Source organism: Salminus brasiliensis, chromosome 4 (genome assembly GCF_030463535.1).
Source record: "Salminus brasiliensis chromosome 4, fSalBra1.hap2, whole genome shotgun sequence".
Taxonomy (NCBI): domain Eukaryota; kingdom Metazoa; phylum Chordata; class Actinopteri; order Characiformes; family Bryconidae; genus Salminus; species Salminus brasiliensis.
Genome location: NC_132881.1, coordinates 38,597,075 through 38,619,559, shown reverse-complemented (window position 1 = coordinate 38,619,559; position 22,485 = coordinate 38,597,075). Strand labels below are relative to the sequence as shown.

The following is a 22,485-nucleotide window of genomic DNA, read 5'->3' as shown; positions in this document are numbered from 1 at the left end:
CTGAAGAGCAGCACGGCCTCATTGTTTCGGAGGTCTGTGACCTTTCCAGAGGGAGCTGACTGAGAGTGGGTGGGAGGTTCATTTCCGAGCATTGTTGGAGAACTTTGAAACCGTACGAAGTGGAGAGGAGTGGGGAGTGGGGGAGCCAGGAGGGGAGTGCAGGAGGCGGGAAGAGGATGGGGGGTGGGGGGGGGGGGGGGTGGTAAAGAACGAGAATGTTAGAGAGAGGGGTGGGCTTAACAGGGATATTTCTGAGATTGGGGGGAGTTTCCAAAAAGCAACACGTAGCAACAGCTTTAAAACAACTCCTGCCCTTGCTGCAGCCTCAGATGCTTGGCCAGCCAGTGTAAGGTGTTGATCTGTGTGTATGTGTGTGTGTGCAGTGGGCGAGGCAGACAAATATGATGAAGGTAAAGCTGGTAGTGTTAGTGCAGGGCCTGCTGCTGGCAGCACGCTGTGATGGCAGGGCCAGGAACCCGGAGACTGAGGAGGAACTGAAGGACATGCAGGACCATGGAAGCTGGGATGGTGGCTATAGAACCTCACACGGAGCTTTAGGAACAACCACTCACCATACTAACCCACATCAGCCAAGCCCAGATGTCTCTGGAACTGTCCACTATCTCTCAGATCATGGCCACACTGGTCCTAGCCATGGCCATTCCACTTTGGGCCCGTCTGAGGGGACAGCAGATGCTTCAGCTGAAACGGGCAACCATGGCGCTCTTACACGCACTGGGTAAGTCTTCATTTCCTCCCACTAAATGAGTGACAGGTGCAGAAGTTCAGCCTTCCAAGCTTGGTGTTTTCTTTTCCTATATTAAATAATTAGGATTCTTCCAATCGAACACGGTGCAGCTTCACCAGAGAACAGCAGCTCTGGTTTTATGAGCTCCAGCTATGCTGTCATGCTGTTGTCCCGTACTTTCATTTGATGTAGTACAGCTGTTTTAGTAAAAGTTGTAATGCATGCCTAATCGTCACACTCTCCACTGTGGTCGTGTGATTAAGTAGTGTTAACACAAAAAGTGACATGGCATAACAAAATGAAAAGAAAATATGCTCTGAATAAACGCTATATGTCCGCTATACACCCCTTCTAACTTTCAGCTTGTCTAGTACCTGTAGAGAAGTACTGCCAATAGCACTCTCTAGAGCAGATAAACACTATTGGTACCATGCCTAATGCCAGGTGTAGGCTAGAGGGGTATAAAGCCCCCCGGCATTGAGCTGTGGAGCAGTGGAACTGTGCTCTCTGGAATGATGGTGCTTCATCCAATACCTTTGGGTTTAATTGAGCTCTGGTTTCAGCAGAACACCCAGACAATAGCATGGACTGATTCATACCTTGCATAAACTGATACATTTCAGAGCTCAGTATTTTTGTTAGAGAGCCACCCGGCTTGGTACAGAGGAGCAGTTCATGAAGCAAGAGCTATAAAAACATAGCCAACCTCCCCCAGGCAGTCGGCTATCTTCTCAATCTGTGTTGTAATCACTGCTAAGCTGACGGATAAACTAAACAACAGGCTGAGCGTTCAAGCAAGCACGTAGAAGTGCCCTGCACAAAGCTTACACTGTGTACGCAAACACGGCTCTTGTCTCTGAGCTGACCACCTTGGCTCCCTTGGCATGACTCTCTCTCCCCAAAGTGTCCCCAAAGTGTCAGAGGTACACATATGTTTCCTCTTAAACCAAAGCTAATCCATAGTAATTCATTCTAATAGCCCAGGAAGGACAGGCAGGTTTCCTTTGAGATCAGACCCAGGTTGTAGCTGGCGTGTGCTGGTCTTTGCACGAGAGCCGAGTCACTGCAGACCACTGATCACTGTTTTAACTTAGCCACATCCATTACATCCCAAATTGCTCTGGAGCAGACTTTGATAGTGTACTCCTGAGGGCCATTCTCCAATCTGATGCAATTAGAGGAGCTACTTCGAAGTCTTCCTAATGATGCTCCTTAAAAGTGGTTTTCGATGTATTGTATCATCAGTATTACAATAATGATATACAGGTTTAGGCTTAGAGCATATGCTTCCTGACCTGTTCTAGCTCAGCACAGAAAGATGTATTACGAGGTTTGGGTGACCCATAAAAAAAGAGGACACTGGGTAAGCACACGCATGAATCATGGTTAGGATGTTGTTGCTGTGTTTTTTTAAGAAGGGTTATGTTGGGGGGCCGTGGCAGCGTGTATGTATGAGGGTAGGAGGGATGTAAACATTCCTACAATTATGCAGCTATGTACATAAACATTTACTCATTTACCAAAACTAATACATAGAATTATTCGCCCATATTGCTAAATTATCTCCTTTCAATTTAAGTTATGTTAAAAAAAAGTTTTACTTACACCACCCTTTACACAACATGTTTTTAATGCTCGTGCCATTGTAAAAAGTAAAAAAAAAAACAATAAAAAGAAATAACTTTTCACGCAACTTTTAACATTTTACAAATTACATTTTAGAAATCTCAGCCAAATGCATGGTTTACACCCCAAAAGTGTACTTAAAGTAAAAGAGTACCCCACTTAAAGTGAAAGTTTAATGATGTTATCAGAGGGATGTAAAGAATATTTCAAGAAACATAACAAAAACTGTTCCTCAGACGAATCGTCTGCTCCATCTTTAAGTATGTGACTTTGGTTGGGGTAAAACTGTAAAAAGGCACAGATGTTGTTTAAGTAGCTTATTTTCTATTTGTATTTATTTTTTCATTTGTGTAGAAAAAACTTGTGTTGACTGGTTTACGTCACCAAGACGGATCACAGTAGCCATGTAGCATAGCATAGCCTAGATTAGTCTTGCCTAGCATAATACTGTAAACTGTTTCCCCAGACACATACACACAGCAGAGCTTTTAGCCTTTTTAGCATCGTCTCCATGGAGGTTTGGAGGTTTTAGCTAGCGGACTGGGTGTATGTAAAAGTGTGGCAGAGTAAAAAAATGAGAATTGGAATTGGCCAGTTTTACAGCTCAGTTTTCATAATACCGGATTTGTTTTTTAATGAAGAGACTGTGGTGTTTAAGGGTTCATGAGATATTACTTTCATGTACTGAAGTCTCAACTATGCCAAGATAAACACAGTTTTTCATTCTAGGGCTCCTTAAATGGCCCTCGTACTGAAAAGGAAGAATAGTCCCCTGTACAAAAATTACTTTTCATAATAATGGGCCCCTGCGTGATTACCACCCATACCCCCTCAGTAATTACGCCAGTGCAAGCAACGTGAGCTAATAACCACAATAAGCACTGTGTAAACTGCATGCATACATCATCGCTCATCATGTCGGGTTAAGTAATCTCAATGATTCTAAATAGGGTAAACAAAAATATGTTGCATGGCTAAAATCAGTCAGGTTCAGTTTCTGAATACCAAACTATGGTAAGTATGGATTTGCTTTGGCTGAGACTAAATTCCAGTGCAGCATGCGAACCAGACCAGTGTTCCTAAAACAGAGGAAGTGCAGAGGAAGAAGGAAGGTTTATTAAAGAGCACCTAGTGTTAAGGGGAGGTCTAGGCCCGCAGGGGAGAGAGAAAGGGGCTTTCTGGAGTGATGTTGAGTACTGGCATGCATGGTCAGCTCTAAAAGAGCCGGGAAAACGGTCTGGACCATGATGCACAGGTGCAGAACACTGAGAGATCACAGAGGAGCTGCACAGGAGAAATAAGAAGGGAGGATATCAAACCAACTTTCTACCAACAGTTAGAAAGACTGAACGAGAAAGAACTGGCCACATTACGAAGATACGCGAGGATTGCACCTTGAGCACTGCACTCCTGCTCCATTCAGGTGACCCTTATAAACTGTAAGGTTGGGGACATTCTGACCTGCCTCCCAGGACTTTTTCCTCCATGCCTTTGTGCCCTGTTGCTATGTCCCCAATCCCCTCTTGACTCATTCAATTCTTTGCACTGGCTTTAGTTAATCTGCTTTGGTCTGTAGGAGGGTCCCAGCTCGCTTTTCCAGCTTTGGAGCTGCCAATGAGACATTACTGCATGCAGTTTATTCTCAGAGATCTAACCGAACACAAAACCAACCAGATCTGAATTGTTGCTTGACTCAATATTAGGTACTTGCTGCAAGTAATGCAATACAGCCTCTCCTGACTAGAACAGAAACAGATGTCAGACTTAGACAGACTTAGTGAGAAGCCTTAAGGAAAGAACCCAAGAAAAACAACATCTAGCCTTACTGTATTACTGCACCTTAATCATCCTCTCCAGATATCGCAGACGATCTAACTGAATTTGAACGCAGCAAGACTTTTCAGCATTACACGAGCAAATGACTGATTCACACCATGAAGAAAGCTCTGTGACTAAAAGCTAAATTCATTCTAAATTAAACTAAATAAATTCCCTTGGATTGCAAATAAATGTACAAAAAAGGAAAGTAGCAGTCCAGAAAGACAGTGCTGTAGAGGATACTAAAATGACAAATGAGGCTGTAATCAAAGTTATAATACACTTATCAGCCATTACATTAAAACCACCTGCCTAATATTGCTTCAGTAACTTCAGTACTACAGTAGCTCTTCTGTTGGATGGGCCTAGGTGAGCTCTGACCCAGTAATCTAGCCTTCCTAGTTCGATTCTTGTAAAAGTGGATCACATCCTTATGCTTGTCCATTTTTCCTGCATCCAACACATCAACTTTAAGAACTGTTTACTTGCTGCCTAATATCTTGACAGGTGCCACTGTAGTGAGACAGTCAATGTTATTTACTTAACCTTTCTGTGTTTTTAATGTTTAATGAATAATTAGTGCAAATAAAATCCAGAAAACATGATTACATTATATTGATCATCATTTCAGCATTTCTTATCACCTAATATATTTAGTGGTCTGTTGATTATCATATTTAAAAGGTACCACATTGTAATAACTGTATGTGGTTGGACTGAAAACTACAGTTTATAGGTGTCATTGCGCTCAGTGTGTGTGTGTGAGAATATTGGGGGTTGGGGGGGGGGGTTATCCTCGGGGGCTGACTAGGGGAATCTGAGAAAGATGCTTCCGTCAGACGCATCCTTCCTGTGAAGAGTCAAGCTAGGAGCAAAGGAAGAGCGAGACACTGCATCTGGAGCCGAACCATCGGAGAGAAACACAGGGATGTCCATCCATGATGTCACTGTTCAGAGGCAGGCCTCTCTAGGTCAGGCCTAAACCTATAGAGAGTTAACCAGTGTGGAACACTGTAAGGGATATCATGATGTAGAGCATCTATGAAGATAACAAACACAATGCTCACAGGAACATCTGTCCATGATGTCATTGCTGGGAAGCAGGAAGTGCCCAGGACTGCTCCGAGGCAGGCCACTGATGGGGGAAGTTCAGGCCTGTATTCTATAGATAGTCAGACAGGGTCAAATAATGACAAGTTTAGCACAATGTATAGCATCAACAAAGATAATGAACACAATGCTTACAGGGACATCCGTCCATGATGTCATTGCCTGGAAGTAGGCCCTTCAGGCTGGCTGACTGGGGAAGATCAGGCTCTACTCTACTTCATATTAATACTAAAAGGGGTCAGCTGTGAACTTTAGTCAAGATTGAGGGTGTTGATTCTGGACCCGGGGCTTATTTCTTGGATGGCAGTCTCTCAGTCTATGGCATCATAAAGCATAAAACTTGCTGAATGTAGACAGTGAGCTTCCAGTTTATTGAACACCTATACCTTAGTGGTTCTGTGGTTGTTCCTGACTGTCCACACTAATTTCCCCTCAGCTGTGCGTGACAGTTTGGGTCTTTTTCCAGACCTTGACTTACGTGCAGTTTTTTTTTAAACTGATGATCCTGCAGTTGTTTAGAAATGGCTTCTTCCAGACCATGGCTGATATACAGTATAATTGTTGGAACTGATTAACTTGGAATCCGCAGTTGTTTAGAATTGGCTCCAAGAGGCATTCACACACCACAATGGGAAAGTTCAAAGAGCTCAGTGTAGATCTGAGAAGGATGCTTGTAGATTTACTAAAGACTAGTGTAAATCTATGGTCATTCTTCTCAGATCTGCACTGAGCTTGATGAACTTTCCTGTCATCCTGTGTTGGTCAATCCACTGAGTTCTGTCAAACAAACCTTTTTTATGTGGGCATGGAGAAGTTACCAGCTGTGGTCAATCACGATCACTAAAAGGAAGTTAAGAAGCCTTTTGGAACTTTCAGCAGCATTAAGTAGCAGCATGAACCTAAACCTGAAGTGAGTGTATGTATTTTTGACCCTGCATATAAAATTGTGACCCTGTTTTGACATCAGATAGCCCCCAAAAAGGTAATGTGCACCAATATCTTTTCTTTTAGGGTCACATGTAAAATATTAGATACTGTCATTGGCTTACAATCCCTAGTCAGTGTATCCCTGATCACTACCATGCAAAAACACCACAAGTGTCTTACGATTAAGGACTTACTGTCTGTGAAAAGTGAATAGTGAGAGTGGCTGTCTGAATCACTACAAACCAGGAGTATCAGACTGTGGACCGGAGAGTTTCCAGTTTTCCCAGATTTAATCATCCGAGAGAAACACAGCTTTTATAAAGTCACACCTCATTCAGTGTGTCAGCTAATTGTCAAGCTTTTTTGAGATTAATTAGGTGTGTTAGAGTGTGGAAAACTAATTGTGCAGAAACCCCTCCAGACCCTTCAGAACTTGAGTTTTGTCATTTTTGCTCTACCCAAAAACTGCACAAACAACTCTATAAAGCAGGAATACTTTCATATGTCTGAATGCCATTCTCAGCTGTCCTTTTATAGAGTTTGTTGCACAAGAAGCACTGTGTCTATGTCCTTCATGTGTATTTCCCCTTGTTCTAGGCTGTCTTGTAAGCTTTAAACGTATGAGACAAGCTTATTTGTTTTGCTGAACATCTCAGTGAGATGAAGATGTTTGTGTAAAATGGCGAAACTGGATGGATGAAGAAATGTTGAAAGACTTTTGTGTTCATGATGTTTTAACCAGACAGTGCTGCCAAGACAAATCTCCCCTGCTGAATGCTCTGTTACACTGAGAAGTAGCTGCTCATCTGGTCTACAGACTCAGCTTAGTGTCGATTTTGGAGCAGGGGCATGTTTCTTGGATGTCAGTCTCTCAGTCCATGGTGTTGTAAGACTTGCTTGCCAGTTCATGGAAGGCCTGTAGCTTGGTGGTTCTTGGGTTGTTCCTGACCCCCATCCAAACCAATGTCCTCTCAGCTGAGGGTGACAGTTTGGATCTTCTACCTCTACTTGGCTTATATACAAAATGTTTTGAACGGATGATCTTGCAGTTGTTCAGAACTGGCTCTAAAAGACATTCCTGACTCGTGTAAGTCTACAATCATCCTTTTCAGATCTGCACTGAGCCCCCACTGTACTGTGTGTTGGTCAATCCAATGAGTGCTGTGAAACAAACCCTTTTTAAATGGGCACAGAGAAGCTAGCAACTGTAGTCATCATCAATCATGATCACTGACAGGAAGTTAAGACGCCTTTGGTCGACATTGACTAAAGATATTTTGGAACTAATAACACAATTTGGGGGAAATCTTGCAAATACTTTGCTGTCTAGTCATTAAAACAACTCTAAACTCAACAGGGACCATAACTGAAGTATACACTCGCGTATGAGAAACACAAAGCCTCTAGCCTGGGGGTCTCACTCTCTCTCACACATAAAAAAAGAAACAGGTTAACCTCTGACTGGTGACTAAGCAATTACACTCCAAACAGCCCTACTCAGTGGAACAGAAGGATTTGGCTGAAGATGATAGAGTGCTTTTGGTGCAGCACACTCATGGGTTCCAAAAGGAGTGAGTAAGTAAAAACAACAAACTGTCATTTCGTGAGAGAGAGTCTCCTCTCTCACGACTCCCACCGCAAATACAGCAGTGGAAAAGGATTGTTCATGTCTATGATCTTACAGCACAGCTCCACATTAATTTGGGAGGGTCGTTATTCTTGACTAAGACTGTAAGAACAGGGTTGAGGAACTGAAGGCCAGAGTCCAGTTTGATCATTTCTCTACATGACACACCAAAAAGAACCTGGCAGTTACACTGCAAAAAATGATAAATGATCTCATATGAAGGCAATAATAATTTTTTCTTTTACAGAGGACTGTAAGCCTAAGATTATTTTTGCTTTATTATTCTTATTTCTTGCTTATTTTAAGAGTAATTAAGATCACCTAGAACTTTTACATAGTGTTAAAAATAAGCACAAAAGTTAATTCTTTAATTCTTGTGTCTGAACTTAACATCATTCTCCTTCCTGCAAGCAAGAACTACTGTCAGGGAGCCTGGAGCAAATCCTTTCTTTGATAGAAATAAAATAAACCTGCAAGAAAGCAAATGTGTTGGCAAACTCATGACCTATTAAATGCTTTAAAGAAAATCCTACAGTAACTTTAAAAGAAGGTATTTTTTCCAATCCTGTGATCATCTCTCTCTCTGAAAGTCTCAGTCACAGCATGCAGAGTGAGTAACTGCTGGCAGTGCTTCCCATCTTACTGATAAAACTCACAGCACACAAGTTTGTACACATGGCTGAGCAGATAGCCAACAAAATCCTAATAGTTGTGGTCCGTTTAATCTAAAAATAGATATCAGAACATGTGGACTCCAGACCTTGAATCCAAATTCTGGTTTTGGAGTGTACAATCTTTGGTATTTAATTGAACTGCTAATGTAACTCAGTGGCTTCCTACCGTCCACCTAGCTATCAGCAATTACAAACTCCAGGACTGGAAATTGGTCCTTAAAAAAAGGTCTTACCTTTTCGACAATTCGACAACCACTGTTAAGATGGACTGATGGACACAGGATGCCATGGACTGCTACATAATCAACACTAAGCTGAATCTGTCGACAAGATGCCTCTCAGCTATCTGTCAGTGTAACATCTCAAACATTTGATTCCACCAAACTTCACCAAGGCTCTCTGGCTAGCTGAGTTAAGGTCACCCTAAAGCAGTGGATTCTGCTCAACTCTAGCAAGCTACATAGTATGTAGGTCGACACAAACCCCCACCCCTCAAACTGTTCTACAGTGTCCCCTCAGCCTCTGCATTCAGCTTCCTTAATGAAGCATTTAGTTGTTGGTGTGAAGCAGGTCAAGCACGTTGGTCAAAAAAAGAGAAGAGCAATAACCAGAACTGTCTTCAGCTAAGACCATCTCCAACTTGCCAGCCAGATGGAGGGGAAGACTGAACAGCTGTGTCAGTATGAAGAAGGAGATAAAGCATACCGTTTTTGGATCTGTGCTGAAAAATTGTAGCCAGGTATAGAAGCGAATGCAGAGCAGACACAACATGAGACAAATTAAAAAGCACCTTCGAGATATTGTGGAAAAAATGACTGATGGTTATTACTGCAACACCACTGAGGCAAACATCCGGTCATTACTGATTCAAATTAACTGCATGTACTGTGCTCCAAAAAACACATTACATGCTTCATAGTGAGAAGACAATATCACGGCCCTCTGGGCAATGAATTGTCATTAGCCTGTTCCCTGAGAGACAGGAAAAGACGGTCCTTGACCTGCAAGGACGCAAACAAAACAACATTAAGACAAAAAATAATTTATACAAAGAACCTTCCACATGCTCCACAGAGTGATCTGACCTACTTGACGTTTAGGGCTGTTTGAAAAACACCCCATACACACTGTGCTCTCTAATGGATTCCTGTTGTTGTTTTGCCTTCCAGGAACTGGTGTGCATTTGTGCATAAGCGTGTATTCACCACGGCCGTGGCCTGCGGCACAGAGAAATACACCATCAAGTCGCAGAGCCCCTGTCCTAATGGAACACCAGACTGCCAGCTAATCATGTGAGTGAGGTCCACATCACTATGTGCTATCAAAGCCCGATTCCAGCTCTAATCCACACCTGACACGTCCTTGTGCATATTTTATTGTATGCATGTTTGCAATGCAGGTACAAGCTTTCTACTCGGCCAGTGTACAGAGAGATGCAGAAGATCTTCACTGCACTCCTGTGGAGATGCTGTCCAGGTCATGGGGGCCAGAACTGTGACGAAACAGGTACTGAATATTAGTCATATTAGCATGGTGTTTGACCCTTTCGAAACATGAACATAATAATAAGATCTTGACATTCTGGACGCAACTCAACACTGATTTGGCTCTGTTGTCTCTCCTCGCTTGCCTTAAAAGTCAAGATTTATAGCCCTCCTTTTAGACTCTAATTTAGACCAGATTTCCTGTATGTTAAATGACCCTCAAGTCTCGTGGCTGATCTCATGGGAAAGGGCCATGTTTACACAAACTTAGGGGGCAACCAAGAGTAGTGACATTCTCCCTTTGCTCTCTCTTTCCGTCCCCCAGTTGCAGATGGCCAAGTCTCCAACCCTGAGGACTCTCCAAGGCTTCATCCAGGAGGTGTGGAGTCGCAGCATGCAGGTGCTGATTCTGACCTGGTACTCTTAACTGAATGTTTACCTGCTTCAGGAAAGCAGACTAAGAGGGAGGCCTATTCGGTTCCACTGGCTGTGCACACCGTACTTCTGTTCTGAAACAATATGAGGACATGATGAAGCACGCTAGTGTAAACGGAGGTTGGCTGTGGGAAGGTCATCACCCGCATGGGAGAACGGAAAGGGTGTGTGAACCAGAAGTGCTCTCTGGGTATGAAGCAAGGCCACTAAAGGGGAGTGACCAGCCCTCACACGGACAATCCAAACTTACTGCGTCTCCAGCACACAAACACACTCACTGAAATAATAGTGCGTTCAGGGCAGACTGTGAATACCCCATGCCTAAATATAGACAACTGGCCTTTCAGCTGGTGTGGCAAACAATGTAGGGAGCACACACAAAAGAAATTTCCTTATACTGCTGCATACACCCAAATACCACCCACTGTCCCCACCGACCACGCATTGTTCCGAAAGATTAAACAATTATCCAGTGAAGGAAAGTTCTAAACAGCATTTAAAGCTGGAAAAGAAAAGACGTGATGTAATTTGACTGACCTGAATTTACATCATGTAAGGTAGTGATGTGGGAATGTTTAGCCAAAAACTGAAAGGCTATGGTTCTGCTGTCCGAGTGCACTCCATGCACACCCATTTTATACCCATTGAAGGACTTAATCAGCTGATAAGTGTGTAAGTGAATGAGTGTGTGGTACCCTGCGATGGACTGGCACTCTGTACAGAGGGTATTCTTGCCTTGTGCCCAATTATTCTGACTCCGGACCCAGTAATATCTTATGAAAACCATAATAACAATTATCATTATTATTATTGCTATTATTGTTATTGTTATTATTAAAAGCAGTAGTAGTAAAAGTTGTTAGGATGTTATGAGGGAACTGTTTCCACAGGTGTAGCTGACCATAAGTATCCAGGGTATCATATATGAGCAGTATTCCCTTAGAAGTAAGTTCAATGGACATGGGTAACCAGTGCAGATCTGAGTATGGAAGTAGAGGATTGTAGTCATGCAGCTGTAATTTGTACACATTGCAGTTTAAGAGTGAGAGAAAATGGCAATAAGGGGAGAAAACTAAAACTTCATCCAGGAATGAATGTCTTAAAATGTTTGTTTAAAAGTAATGTCTAAAAACTGAGTATCGTCAGCATGCAAATATTAGCCAAAGCCACGCTGATGAATAATATTACCAAGTAGAAGCATGTAAACACCAAGTGTTTGTGGCCCAAGTATTGAACCCTGCAGCATACCATAGGTGACTCTAGTAAGAGCTGACTGCTTCCCAGTAACTTTCACAAACTGCTTTTGATTACTGAAAGAAGACAGTGTGATGCCAGAGACCCACAAGACATTAAAGAGTGTTTCAGTCCTAAACTGGACGCCAGAGGAAAAAAAAGCTTCTACACCATATTGCTGGTGATATTTAGAAGTATTCGGTCACTCAGACTATCCCAGAATGTTTTCATAATATTCATTACATTTTTAACATTCTCCTCAGGGTCAGCTCCACAGAGGCTTGTCCACAGCGAGAGCCGGGAGCAGAATAACCATGATGATCCCAGCAGTTCTCTATACCTGAGCTCCAGAGAGAATCAAACAGAGGAGCTCAGCTATGACTATACTCACAAACCCTATGATGGCGAAGATCACCACAACGAGAGAGCCAGTAGGTGCAGTACTGAGTGTGGAATTGCGGTAGGAATCATTAGACCTACAGAGCTAAAGCAGAACCAGCAAAGGGCAACGACTCTTTTTAAGGGTTTATGTGTTTCTCTCACTCAAACAGCTAAGAAGCACTGAAGCTCTAAAGACAGTGTCTAAATCTGTCCCATCAGCAGGATGGCTGGCCTAATAGAGTTAACTAAACCAACACATTGCTGGTTTGATCATTGTCAGAGTCTGTCTGGTCCACAGCCTGTCTCCTGCATATCCTCATAGCCGGAAAACACAAAATTTCTGCAGAAGTAAATAAGGCAGTAGTGGACTTTGTTGGCTGGGTGTCCAGACTGCCATTGCTGTGTAGTGACACCTCCCACTCACTGTCCCCACTTGTTACAGCTTCCTGACCAGGATATCCGCTCTTTCTCTGGCAAGAAAAAAACGTCTCCATACATTGTACAATGAGAATGACCTAACGGTCTATAGGATTCATATACACAGGTTCCGAGAGGGTGAGAACATGTTCCGCCATCACAAAGGTACCACTGTGAGACCATTTCCGGAACAGCTGCAGTGGTATAATATACACAAAACACCAGACTATTTCCATCCAGATTAGGGGAGGAAAATATGGGATAATCTCAAAGATTTGCCAGAATCACACTAAACTCTTTGTAACTCTTGAATGAACTCAATTACTCACAAAACAGCACTAATGAAATGGAATGAGGGGTGGTGGAGGGCAAAAATGTGAATTTATGGATTGACCTAACCAACAGACGTTTCCCAAAGGCACCATAACTTAATCGCAGATGAAGTTACTATGTTTGTGCTGCAATGATTTGGCGAAACGCACCCCATCCTATTGAGAACTGGGCTTGAAGGAGGTCCTGGATACTTACTCCCTTCTAATCAGAGGGGGGAGCAGGAGTTTCGTAACTCTGTGGAGTTGTACCTGGCTTAATGTCCTCTGGTGGGCATTTTCTACAGTAAGTCAGTTACATCTCTGCAGAGCTACAACAACCAGCAGGGGTTTTCCTCCTCTTTGTTGTTGTAACTGATGTAGAAAATGCCTACTGGATGACAAATACTGCCCTATCGCTTGTATCACACTTTAACCTCTCAGAGGAAACAGGACGGAGTGGGAGTCTGGACTCTGTCCAGATATCTAAGCGAGAGCACATAAAAAGCAGAGGACCGCACCAGCTCCCACGAGGGCAGATCAGTCTCTGCATGCATGGCTGGATACACAAACACACACATGCTCATAAAAGTCATTTCCTATTCTCACTTCACGTTCCCTCAAAGACAAATAACCTATCGCTTCTGTATGTGTCTTTCTCTCAGGAATGGAAACCCATGAGGAGTGGTGTTAAAGGGTATAAGGTTGTAGGGATGGCCTCAGGGTGACTTATGGAGTTATAAATCCTTCATACATTAAGTGCCCTGAAAAACAAACCCTCTATTTTGACAGACTGGCCACACCCACGGTTTCAAACTAATTTCCTTTACTTGCAGCTAACCATAACAATCACAGAAGCATTAGAATCTTAGGTACATTTCACTGTTGCTAATAATTTCCTCATGCACTGCTTAATTGGTTTCATGACAAACACAAAGCAGCACTTTGTCACAATTGATCTGATATCAAATCTAATTGGAAACAAATGTCCCGACTATTAGGCATTTAGGGTTCTGATGCCAACGGTCTTCTCTTCTCTCTCATCTCAGATCTCTCTGGTGTGGGTGAAGAACACATGAGGCCTCCTCCAGAAGCACCTTATTCAAACCAAGGGCCCAGCCTTGACCTAAAGGATATCATAATGTCTCGTCTTCAGCCTGTGCTCGACGGCTTCAACTCAACACTGGAGCGCTTGACTCAGGAGGTGAAGAAAATACAGAATGATATGGCAGACCTGCAACTCCGCAGTCAGATGGAGAGGGAATCTGAAGTGGAGGGGGGTGGAGGAGGCGAAGAGCTGCAGCAGCACGAAGACAAGCTGACGGACACCTTCCAGCAACTGGAGGAACTCCGGATGCACCTTAGCCTTCAGCGCGACGAGATGGAGGAGAGGCTCCACGCACAGCAGACCATGCTGCACTACAACCTGAGCAGCTTCAAGGCTGACCTGGATGTCAAATTTAAACACAACCAGAAGATGCTACAGGTCAGAATGCACATGAATATTACACAAGGAAAGCAGGCCTATATCCCAAACATTTAACCTACATTTTTGTGGTTGAGAGCATAACAGCCTTTGTGTGTTTATCATGCAATAAATGTGTGATGCTGACAACAAATGATTTTACACATATTAGTGAGCAAACACAAGAACCAGGGCTAAACTCTTTCCACTGTAAGCTGAATTCCTTCAGTGCCCTGGGTAATGTCTCCTAAGCCCTAAAAACTTTAGACTTTCCTACAAGAGCCAAATCCACATCATAATCACTTAATCACAAGCTCCAAAATATGGAGCAGGTGAATTGAAATTCCGAAAAATGTCAGAATTGAACCAGGTACTCTGACTCTGCATTACAAAAAGAGTTCATGTGCCTGTCGCCGATATCAGTAATCTTTAAGACATTTGGGCATCCGCCAAGTTGTACACTATATGCCCAAATGCTTATGCACACCCCTTCTAACAAATGCATTCAGCTACTTTATGTAGCACCCATTACTGATCATCCAACATCCTGACCTCACAAACACTCTTGTTGCTGAATGCAAACAAATTCTCACAGCAATGAGAAGGCCTTCCCTGGACAGTAGAGCCAGTTACTCTAACAAAAGTAGGCTGAGCTAATTTCAAATACCCTTGATTTCAAAAGAAGCAATACATGAGCAGGTGTCCCAATACTTTTGTCCATGCAGTGCCTGTCACAGTTAGAAAATATAAAATCTGTGAAAGCTGTGGACCTTTTAAAAGGGTGTTATGAATTCATATGAAAATATAGAGAACACTTAAAACGAAACAGTGACTATAAGGTAAATTGGCCTGTAATGAATATGAGTCAATTTATGGAATGTACCTGACCAAAAAATCTAGTCACTATATACAACTATATACAACTATATACTATATATGTTCTGACATGTGTCTAAAAAAATAAATAAATCAAATAAAAATTATAATCTTGACTTTGAGTGGCGCAATGTGCTGCAAGCATGGCATGAGGCAAGTCCAAATCCTGAGCTATGCCGCTTTGCCTTTAGAGTCCGAGAGGACAACAATCTCTCTGGGTGGGTAGATGGCACTTTTCCCCCTCGTCACTCTTAAAGCAATGCTGCCATCTGTTAGCTGGTGTGGCTGGCGATCTGGGGACCCAGTGTTGTTCTCAAAGCATGTTGGCTGCCTGTTGATGTCGCATCGGTGGCAGGTTAAAAAAAAGAGGTGGTGCACCTGCCTCCTAGTATCTGGAACATTGCTAATGCTAGGGGCAGCTAAGAACAGGTGGATTAATTGACAATACCAAATTAGGAGAAAAAAGGGAAATATTGAGAAGGAAAAAAAAAATAATAATAAAAAAATAAAAAAATAAATATATATATATATATATATATATATATATATATATACACACACACACACACACAAATTATAGAACTCAGTATTCTACTTAAGACTAACAGAATTTATGTCCTGTCATAGACGAATCTTCAGTCCTTGAATTCTTCATTGTCAGAGGTAAAGCAGGAGCAAGAGCGACTGGAGGAACAGCTTCAGACAGTCTGGGCTCCTGCAGAACCGACTCATTGGCCGGAAAAACCTCAGGAGGACACGGCTGTTTGGGAGGCCATCACCCGCCTGGACAATAAAGTGGTCAACAACACCGTGAGACTCAGCACCATAAACGAAGATCAAGTCAAAATGTATCAGAACATCGAACACCTTCAGAGGGTCTCAAAATCCCAAGAGGACCGCATAACGAAAACCCATCGAAAGAGTGAGGACAGATACATTGAGGCTTTCCTGGAAGTGGATGGAGTCAAAACGGAAGTTCAGAACTATGTTCATGAAAAGGTCAACAATATCACCACTCTCTTGCAGGAGATGGAGGTAGACGTGGACTACTTGTACACAGAGTTTTACAAGAACGTAAGCTCTGGTAGCAAAGGCTGTGACTGTAAGGCTCTCAGCACTTCTGTGGCTCAGTTGAAGCAGGACATGAGTGACGTCACAGTGCTTGCTAAACAAAACAGGCTAGCTCTGGACGGTGCAGCAGAAGAGAAGCTAGAGGGTTGGGGAGATGAAGACTGGCGCCCATCAGTGGAGGATCTAAAGTTAGGCTTACAGAACGTGCAGAACTCCTTGGCGTTTGAGCAGGAGAAGAGCAGAACGCTCAAACAGAATGTATCTATGCTCCATACCTCTGTCTTAGGAAATCGAATGGACATTGAAGGTCTACAGGGACAAAACAAAAACATGGCTACTGACATAAGACATCTGTCCAGCGCCTTTAGCTCTCTGCTGAAGGACGCCATACGTCATAGCGAAGTACTGGAGATCCTGCTTGGTGAGGAGGTGCTGGAGTTTATGGACTGGCCTGCTGAAAAACAGAAAACCCATTCCATCTCTGTACTGAATGAGAAAATCAGGGACATGCAAGATCAGATTAACGGACACAGCCAGAGCCTGGCCTCCATGCTGAACTCTGCTCCACCTGAGGATACCGCCGCAGACGACCCAGCGATGCTGGCAGACTGGGTCTCAGCGGATCTGAAAAGGAGACAAGGTCACCAGAAATTCGACCGTTTGTCAGAGGACATTCCAGACTACACAGACAGTGAATTCCTTGCTTTGGAAAAGACAGTGGAACAACTTAAAACACAAGTTCTCAAGCTTGAAGAGCAGCGCTGCCTGAAAGGTGCTGCCCCTGCAGATATGGAGGTGAAACTGCAAGCAGAGTTGACTACAATGCGCAAAAGTCTTGAGGAGCATCTCCATATTTTTAGCAGTCTTTTCTCTAATGTAGAGGATCTAGTGGGTTCTGAAGCAACAGTGGACTTGTATAAACTTCATGCACTGATGAAGAGAAAAGACACTAAGCAACAAAGAAAGAGGCAAGTGAAGAGAGCAGACGCAGGAGGGGAAGAGCCTGTGGAACATGTTAAACTGCGTAGCAAGAGGGACGCATCTCTGGAAACAGCAGGTAAAGGAAGTGTGTACCCACATCACGGTTCACTTCTTATACAATAAAGTTGTTATGGGGGCTCCTAGTGGCTTAGCGGTCTAATGCGCTACCACCAGTTCGAATCCTGAATCCATGCCGCTTTGCCATCAGTGGCTGGAGTCTGAAACAGCCCAGGTGTGGTGGAGGCGGGGACCTGACACTTTACTAATGCGTAAGCTGCCTGACACAAAAAAGAGCTGATGCTCCTTGTGTACGGAGCATTGGTAGTGCTAGGGGGAGTTATGAATGGGTGGGTTAACTGGTAGTACCAAATTGGGAGAAACAGGGTGGTTGCAAAGTGGTCAAGCAGGTCCAGAGCAAGAAGATCTAATGCTGGGGTCAAAGCACATGGTCAGCCATGCTACGGTGCCCCTGGAGCAGAGAGGATTAAAGGCCTTGCTTAGGGGCCCAACAATAGCAGCTTAGAAAACCCTGCTATGAAACCCACAGCCCTGTGATCAATACCCGAGCGCTCTGTTGTTAGCTGTGGGGTAGTGCAGGAGTACATGAGTAGATTGAGCATGAAATTCTACTTTTAGTGCTCATCTTAGAGCAGCATTTTGTGAGAATTGGTATTTTTTGCTACTGGTCTCCCTGCGGTTGGGGAGTGGAATTCACTTTTACACCACTGCCGTAAACACAAATTGTGCTTGGAGCTCTGAGACAGCCTGACATGTGCCCATGTTGCCAAACGGAAAGACCCAGCATGTGGACTGAGGTGGTCGAGTAATATTACAAGATTTTTACAATTTTTTAGTTATGGCGATATAGTTATGCAGCATTACGTAATTCTTGAGTGCGCAGTCCTCCCCGCTTCCCCAAAGTTACACAGTACAGTAGCCGGAGTAGCAGGACCGGAGTGGGAATGGCCGAGATTTTAAAAGAAACATATCAGACTGAAAAGTGGTAATGTGCCGAATCATTTTTTCCCCTTGGTTTGTTTTCACACAGAAGTGAAAACACCACTAATTCAGGGTGCGTATAAGGTAATTAAGCACTATGTCAGGGCGCGTATAAGGTAATTAAGCACTATGTCAGGGCGCGTATAAGGTAATTAAGCACTATGTCAGGGCGCGTATAAGGTAATTAAGCACTATGTCAGGGTGCGTATAAGGTAATTAAGCACTATGTCAGGGTGCGGATAACGTAATTAAGCACTATGTCAGGGTGCGTATAAGGTAATTAAGCACTATGTCAGGGTGCGTATAAGGTAATTAAGCACTATGTCAGGGCGCGTATAAGGTAATTAAGCACTATGTCAGGGCGCGTATAAGGTAATTAAGCACTATGTCAGGGCGCGTATAAGGTAATTAAGCACTATGTCAGGGTGCGGATAAGGTAATTAAGCACTATGTCAGGGTGCGTATAAGGTAATTAAGCACTATGTCAGGGCGCGTATAAGGTAATTAAGCACTATGTCAGGGCGCGTATAAGGTAATTAAGCACTATGTCAGGGTGCGGATAACGTAATTAAGCACTATGTCAGGGTGCGTATAAGGTAATTAAGCACTATGTCAGGGTGCGTATAAGGTAATTGAGCACTATGTCAGGGTGTGTATAAGGTAATTGAGCACTATCAGCGTGTGTATAAGGTAATTGAGCACTATCAGCATGTGTATAAGGTAAGTGAGCACTATATCAGGGTGCGGATAACGTAATTAAGCACTATGTCAGGGTGCGTATAAGGTAATTAAGCACTATGTCAGCGTGCGTATAAGGTAATTAAGCACTATGTCAGGGTGCGTATAAGGTAATTGAGCACTATGTCAGCGTGTGTATAAGATAATTGAGCACTATCAGCGTGTGTATAAGGTAAGTGAGCACTATATCAGGGTGTGTATAACGTAATGTTTTTTGTATTGAATTTAAATGGATACTTTTATAACCCTAACAGTTATCAAAGATTAGGGGCAGTGGTGGCTCAGCGGTTAGAGTGCCGGGCTATCGATAACAAGGTTGTGGGCTCCATTCCCGGTCTCAGCATGCTGCCACTTGAGCAAGGCCCTTTACCCTCTCTGCTCCCCGGGCGCTGGAGTTGGCTGCCCACCGCTCTGGGTGTGTGTACTCATTGCCCCTAGTTCACTAGTGTGTGTGTGTGTGTGTTAACTAACACAGATGGGTTAAATGCGGAGGACACATTTCGCTTTAAAGTGTATGGTGTAAAAAAAAAAATTTGATGGCCACCCACAACAGATGGAGTCACATTTGATAGCCATGAGACAACAGCTCCCTCTGCTGAACAGCTGCTGTAATTACAGCTGTGAGGTCCTAGATGTGCAAGAGGGATGTTAAGGAACCAGTTGGTCTTTACTGTCCATTGTAACTGACAGTATACAATATAGATGCAGCAGACAGCATGGCACTGACAGACCTGCTTTTCCTACTGCAGCCACAACATGTATGAATTAAACATGTATGGATTGTTCCCTTGTCTTCCCAGTGCTCAGCCAGCTTCCAGACAGCCCACTCATGTTCCTCGCCAGCAGGAGAGATGGGGTCAACGAATCCGGCACGGTCATATTCAAAACGGCGTCTCTGAACCGTGGGCAGATGTACTCACCCAAAACAGGCACATTCCGGGCGCCTACTTCAGGAGTTTACCTGTTTGTTTTGACACTGGACTTTGGGCCTGGGCCCTCCTTAGCGCATCTGAAGAGGGGGGAGGAGGTCGCGGCCTCTCTGCACCAGAGCCAGAGGAAGCCGGCAGGGCCTGCTACTCGTGTCTGCCTCCTACAGCTAGAACAGGGCGATGAGCTTCAATTACAAATAGTGCAGGGTACTCTAGAGCCAAGCAACCCACAGGACAACAGCTTTGCGGGATTGCTGATCCTACAGACCACCTGAGGGCCCTCTTTTTTTACCTGAAAAGGGTAGAGATGGACATACTGGGATGAAAGAAAAGAGATGGTGGACAGCAGCTCCCTTTCCATGTTTATGCCTATACAGCTTTTCACAGCTACAGTATTTGTTTGATTACTGATTGATTAGTCTTGAGAAATATCCAGTTTCTCAAGCTGAGGTCTTTATTTATGGCAGCACTTCGTACCATGACTCTGAACTAGATTCAAACAAATGAATGTATTCAGCTGATTGATGAGGATTAAGCTCACATTCTTCTCTATGTGTAACGAAAGACCTGCCATCCTTTTGCTTCCAGACACAAATTCCATGCATATAGTTTATTTGTAACACTTAATCTTTAAGAAGTTCAAACTAGATTATTAATAAAATACATGAGTTTAGAAAGGGTTACAAGGTCACTTCTAAGGGTCTGTGCCTCCAGTGAACCACACTGAGCTCCATTATCCACAAACAGAGTAATCAGTGGTGCCACTTTGACCAGCTTTGCTCGACCCCGATAAGGCTAGCATTTATGATTCCAGCATTCTGCATTGAGTCAAGGCAGAGTCTACAGCACAGCCTGCGCAAATGGCCTATGCCGCTGTGAGCGTTTCTACTTGTGTGTAGTTATGCCTGCGTCATTCTGCAGCCAACACACCAGTTTGGCGAGGTTTTTTTTAATGGCATGGCGTTGACACTGTTGCCGTATAGAGGGTATGTACAGCGGGAGTCACTGCAGCTATGGCCACTGAGTAGCAAAAAGACTAAATGGCAGCATTAGCGTTCAGTGTGAATGCAGCGGAAAAGAGCTGTTGTGGGATTGACTGTACAAACAGTTCTGGAATCCAGACACTGAAATGTGTGGTCAAGCTCACTGTTTGGTGAAGTAACACTCTGAAAATAGGTGGGGAAAAAAACAAGCCTGCTTAAATTGTGAATTTAGTGACATGCCAAGTTCGATTAAAAGGGAAAGCAAGCAAAGCGTGGCTGAACCAGTCTACTAAACGTGCCTGAAAACAGTGGAAAACACTCCCAAGGTCAGTGACTCGACTGTGCTCTCAGATATAAGGTATTATCCTCTAAATATGTGTAATTTGAGCCTCAGTTAGCTGGACGTTCCTGGCTCCACATCAACGCACATGGACCATTGGTTCTTTGGGAAGTTGAATGGATTGTTGTTAAGTCCAGCTGCCTTTAACTTGAGCAGATAATCGCTTGTTTAATTCCCGGTTTCTGCAGAATGTTTTGACACTCAGTCTGACCAAAGGGTGCGTGTTCCAGCAGGGGGCGTAACATCCGTGCATACCCTCTATTAGAAACGGCAGTGACTGGAACTGAGAGTATTAAGTTGGTGTTGGAGCAAAAGAGGGGTTTACTTTACAAACTGAGAGAGAGGAAAAGATTCTGCAATGAAAGAGAGAGACGCTTCAGAGGAGATGCTTCTTATGGCTATTGAACCGATCAAACAAACAAACAAACAAACAAACAAACAAACAATCAAAAAACACCCATGGCAGGGTCAGCGCCACTACTAAACTACTGCTAAAAAAAACAAACAAACAAAAAAAAAAACAGTATGATAAAACACTCCAAATTTACCAGTTGGCATAATGTTTTGTGGACTGAAAACACTGAGGTGGAATGTTTTGAAGGCAGGGGCAAAGCTAAAACCTTAACAAGAACATCATACCAACACTTAAACATGGTGGTAGTAGCGTGATGCTCTGGGTGGAAGTGTGATGCTCTGTTGCTTCAGAGCCTGGGTAACTTTCCTTAATTGGAATTGGTCTTGCAGGAGAAAATACGATCATCTGTTAGTGATCTTAAGCTCCAAAGCAACTTTGTCATGCAGCAAAACAACGATTGGAAGCACAAGAGCAAGTCCATTTCAAGTGCTAACCCCCCCACCCCTGCTTTCAGTCTTGACGTGAACCCCACTGAGATGCTGTGTCAGGATGTTAAACAGGCAGTTCATGCTTGAAAGATTCTGTAAAAAGGAAATGGCCAATGAATGATTCCTCCACAGTGGTTTGAAAGGCAGATCTACAATTAAAGCACATGTCTGGTGTTATTTGTTGCTGCTGAAGGTGGCACAAGTGGTTAAGATGTTGCAAAACGTTTTTCCTTTTAATAAAAAAATATTCTTCCCAAAATAATTTTTGTTCTGAGTTTCTCAAGTTCTCGTTGTGGTAAATACCATGTTGGACCAGGATATGCAAATATGAAGGCAATCAGACGAGGAGTTAACATGTGTTGACATCAACGGAATTGTAGACTTCTCCATAGCCTAAAAGATAACTGCCTGGTTTAAACACCTCAGTAATACCAGTGATGCCTGCTGTTTACACACTAGTCAAAGCTTGAAA

At 43.4% G+C, this 22,485-nt stretch overlaps 1 protein-coding gene across 3 annotated transcripts; it reads left to right on the top strand.

Annotated features, from left to right (window-relative positions):
* Positions 1-314: 314 nt before the first annotated feature.
* On the top strand, positions 315-22,275 carry mmrn2a (multimerin 2a). Of its 3 annotated transcripts, none has more exons than XM_072678347.1 (8): positions 315-739; positions 9,700-9,822; positions 9,930-10,036; positions 10,340-10,414; positions 11,946-12,113; positions 13,838-14,274; positions 15,757-17,257; positions 19,173-19,603. In XM_072678347.1, the coding sequence occupies exons 1-8, from the start codon at positions 402-404 to the stop codon at positions 19,184-19,186; spliced, it is 2,763 nt and encodes a 920-aa protein (XP_072534448.1). In that variant the 5' UTR covers positions 315-401; the 3' UTR covers positions 19,187-19,603. The 3 variants fall into 3 exon arrangements, with proteins under 3 accessions (XP_072534448.1, XP_072534446.1, XP_072534447.1); XM_072678345.1 differs by lacking the exon at positions 19,173-19,603 and adding an exon at positions 19,719-22,275 and having other exon boundaries at positions 316-739; XM_072678346.1 differs by lacking the exons at positions 11,946-12,113; positions 19,173-19,603 and adding an exon at positions 19,719-22,275 and having other exon boundaries at positions 316-739.
* The last annotated feature ends 210 nt before the right edge of the window (positions 22,276-22,485 follow it).

Excerpts from the sequence above, each read along its gene's own strand:
- mmrn2a (XM_072678345.1), top strand. The coding sequence starts at position 402 with ATGATGAAGGTAAAGCTGGTAGTGTTAGTGCAGGGCCTGCTGCTGGCA. Across the intron at positions 740-9,699 it reads GGCGCTCTTACACGCACTGG|GAACTGGTGTGCATTTGTGC; the intron begins GTAAGTCTTCAT and ends TTTGCCTTCCAG. Across the intron at positions 12,114-13,837 it reads TCACCACAACGAGAGAGCCA|ATCTCTCTGGTGTGGGTGAA; the intron begins GTAGGTGCAGTA and ends CTCTCATCTCAG.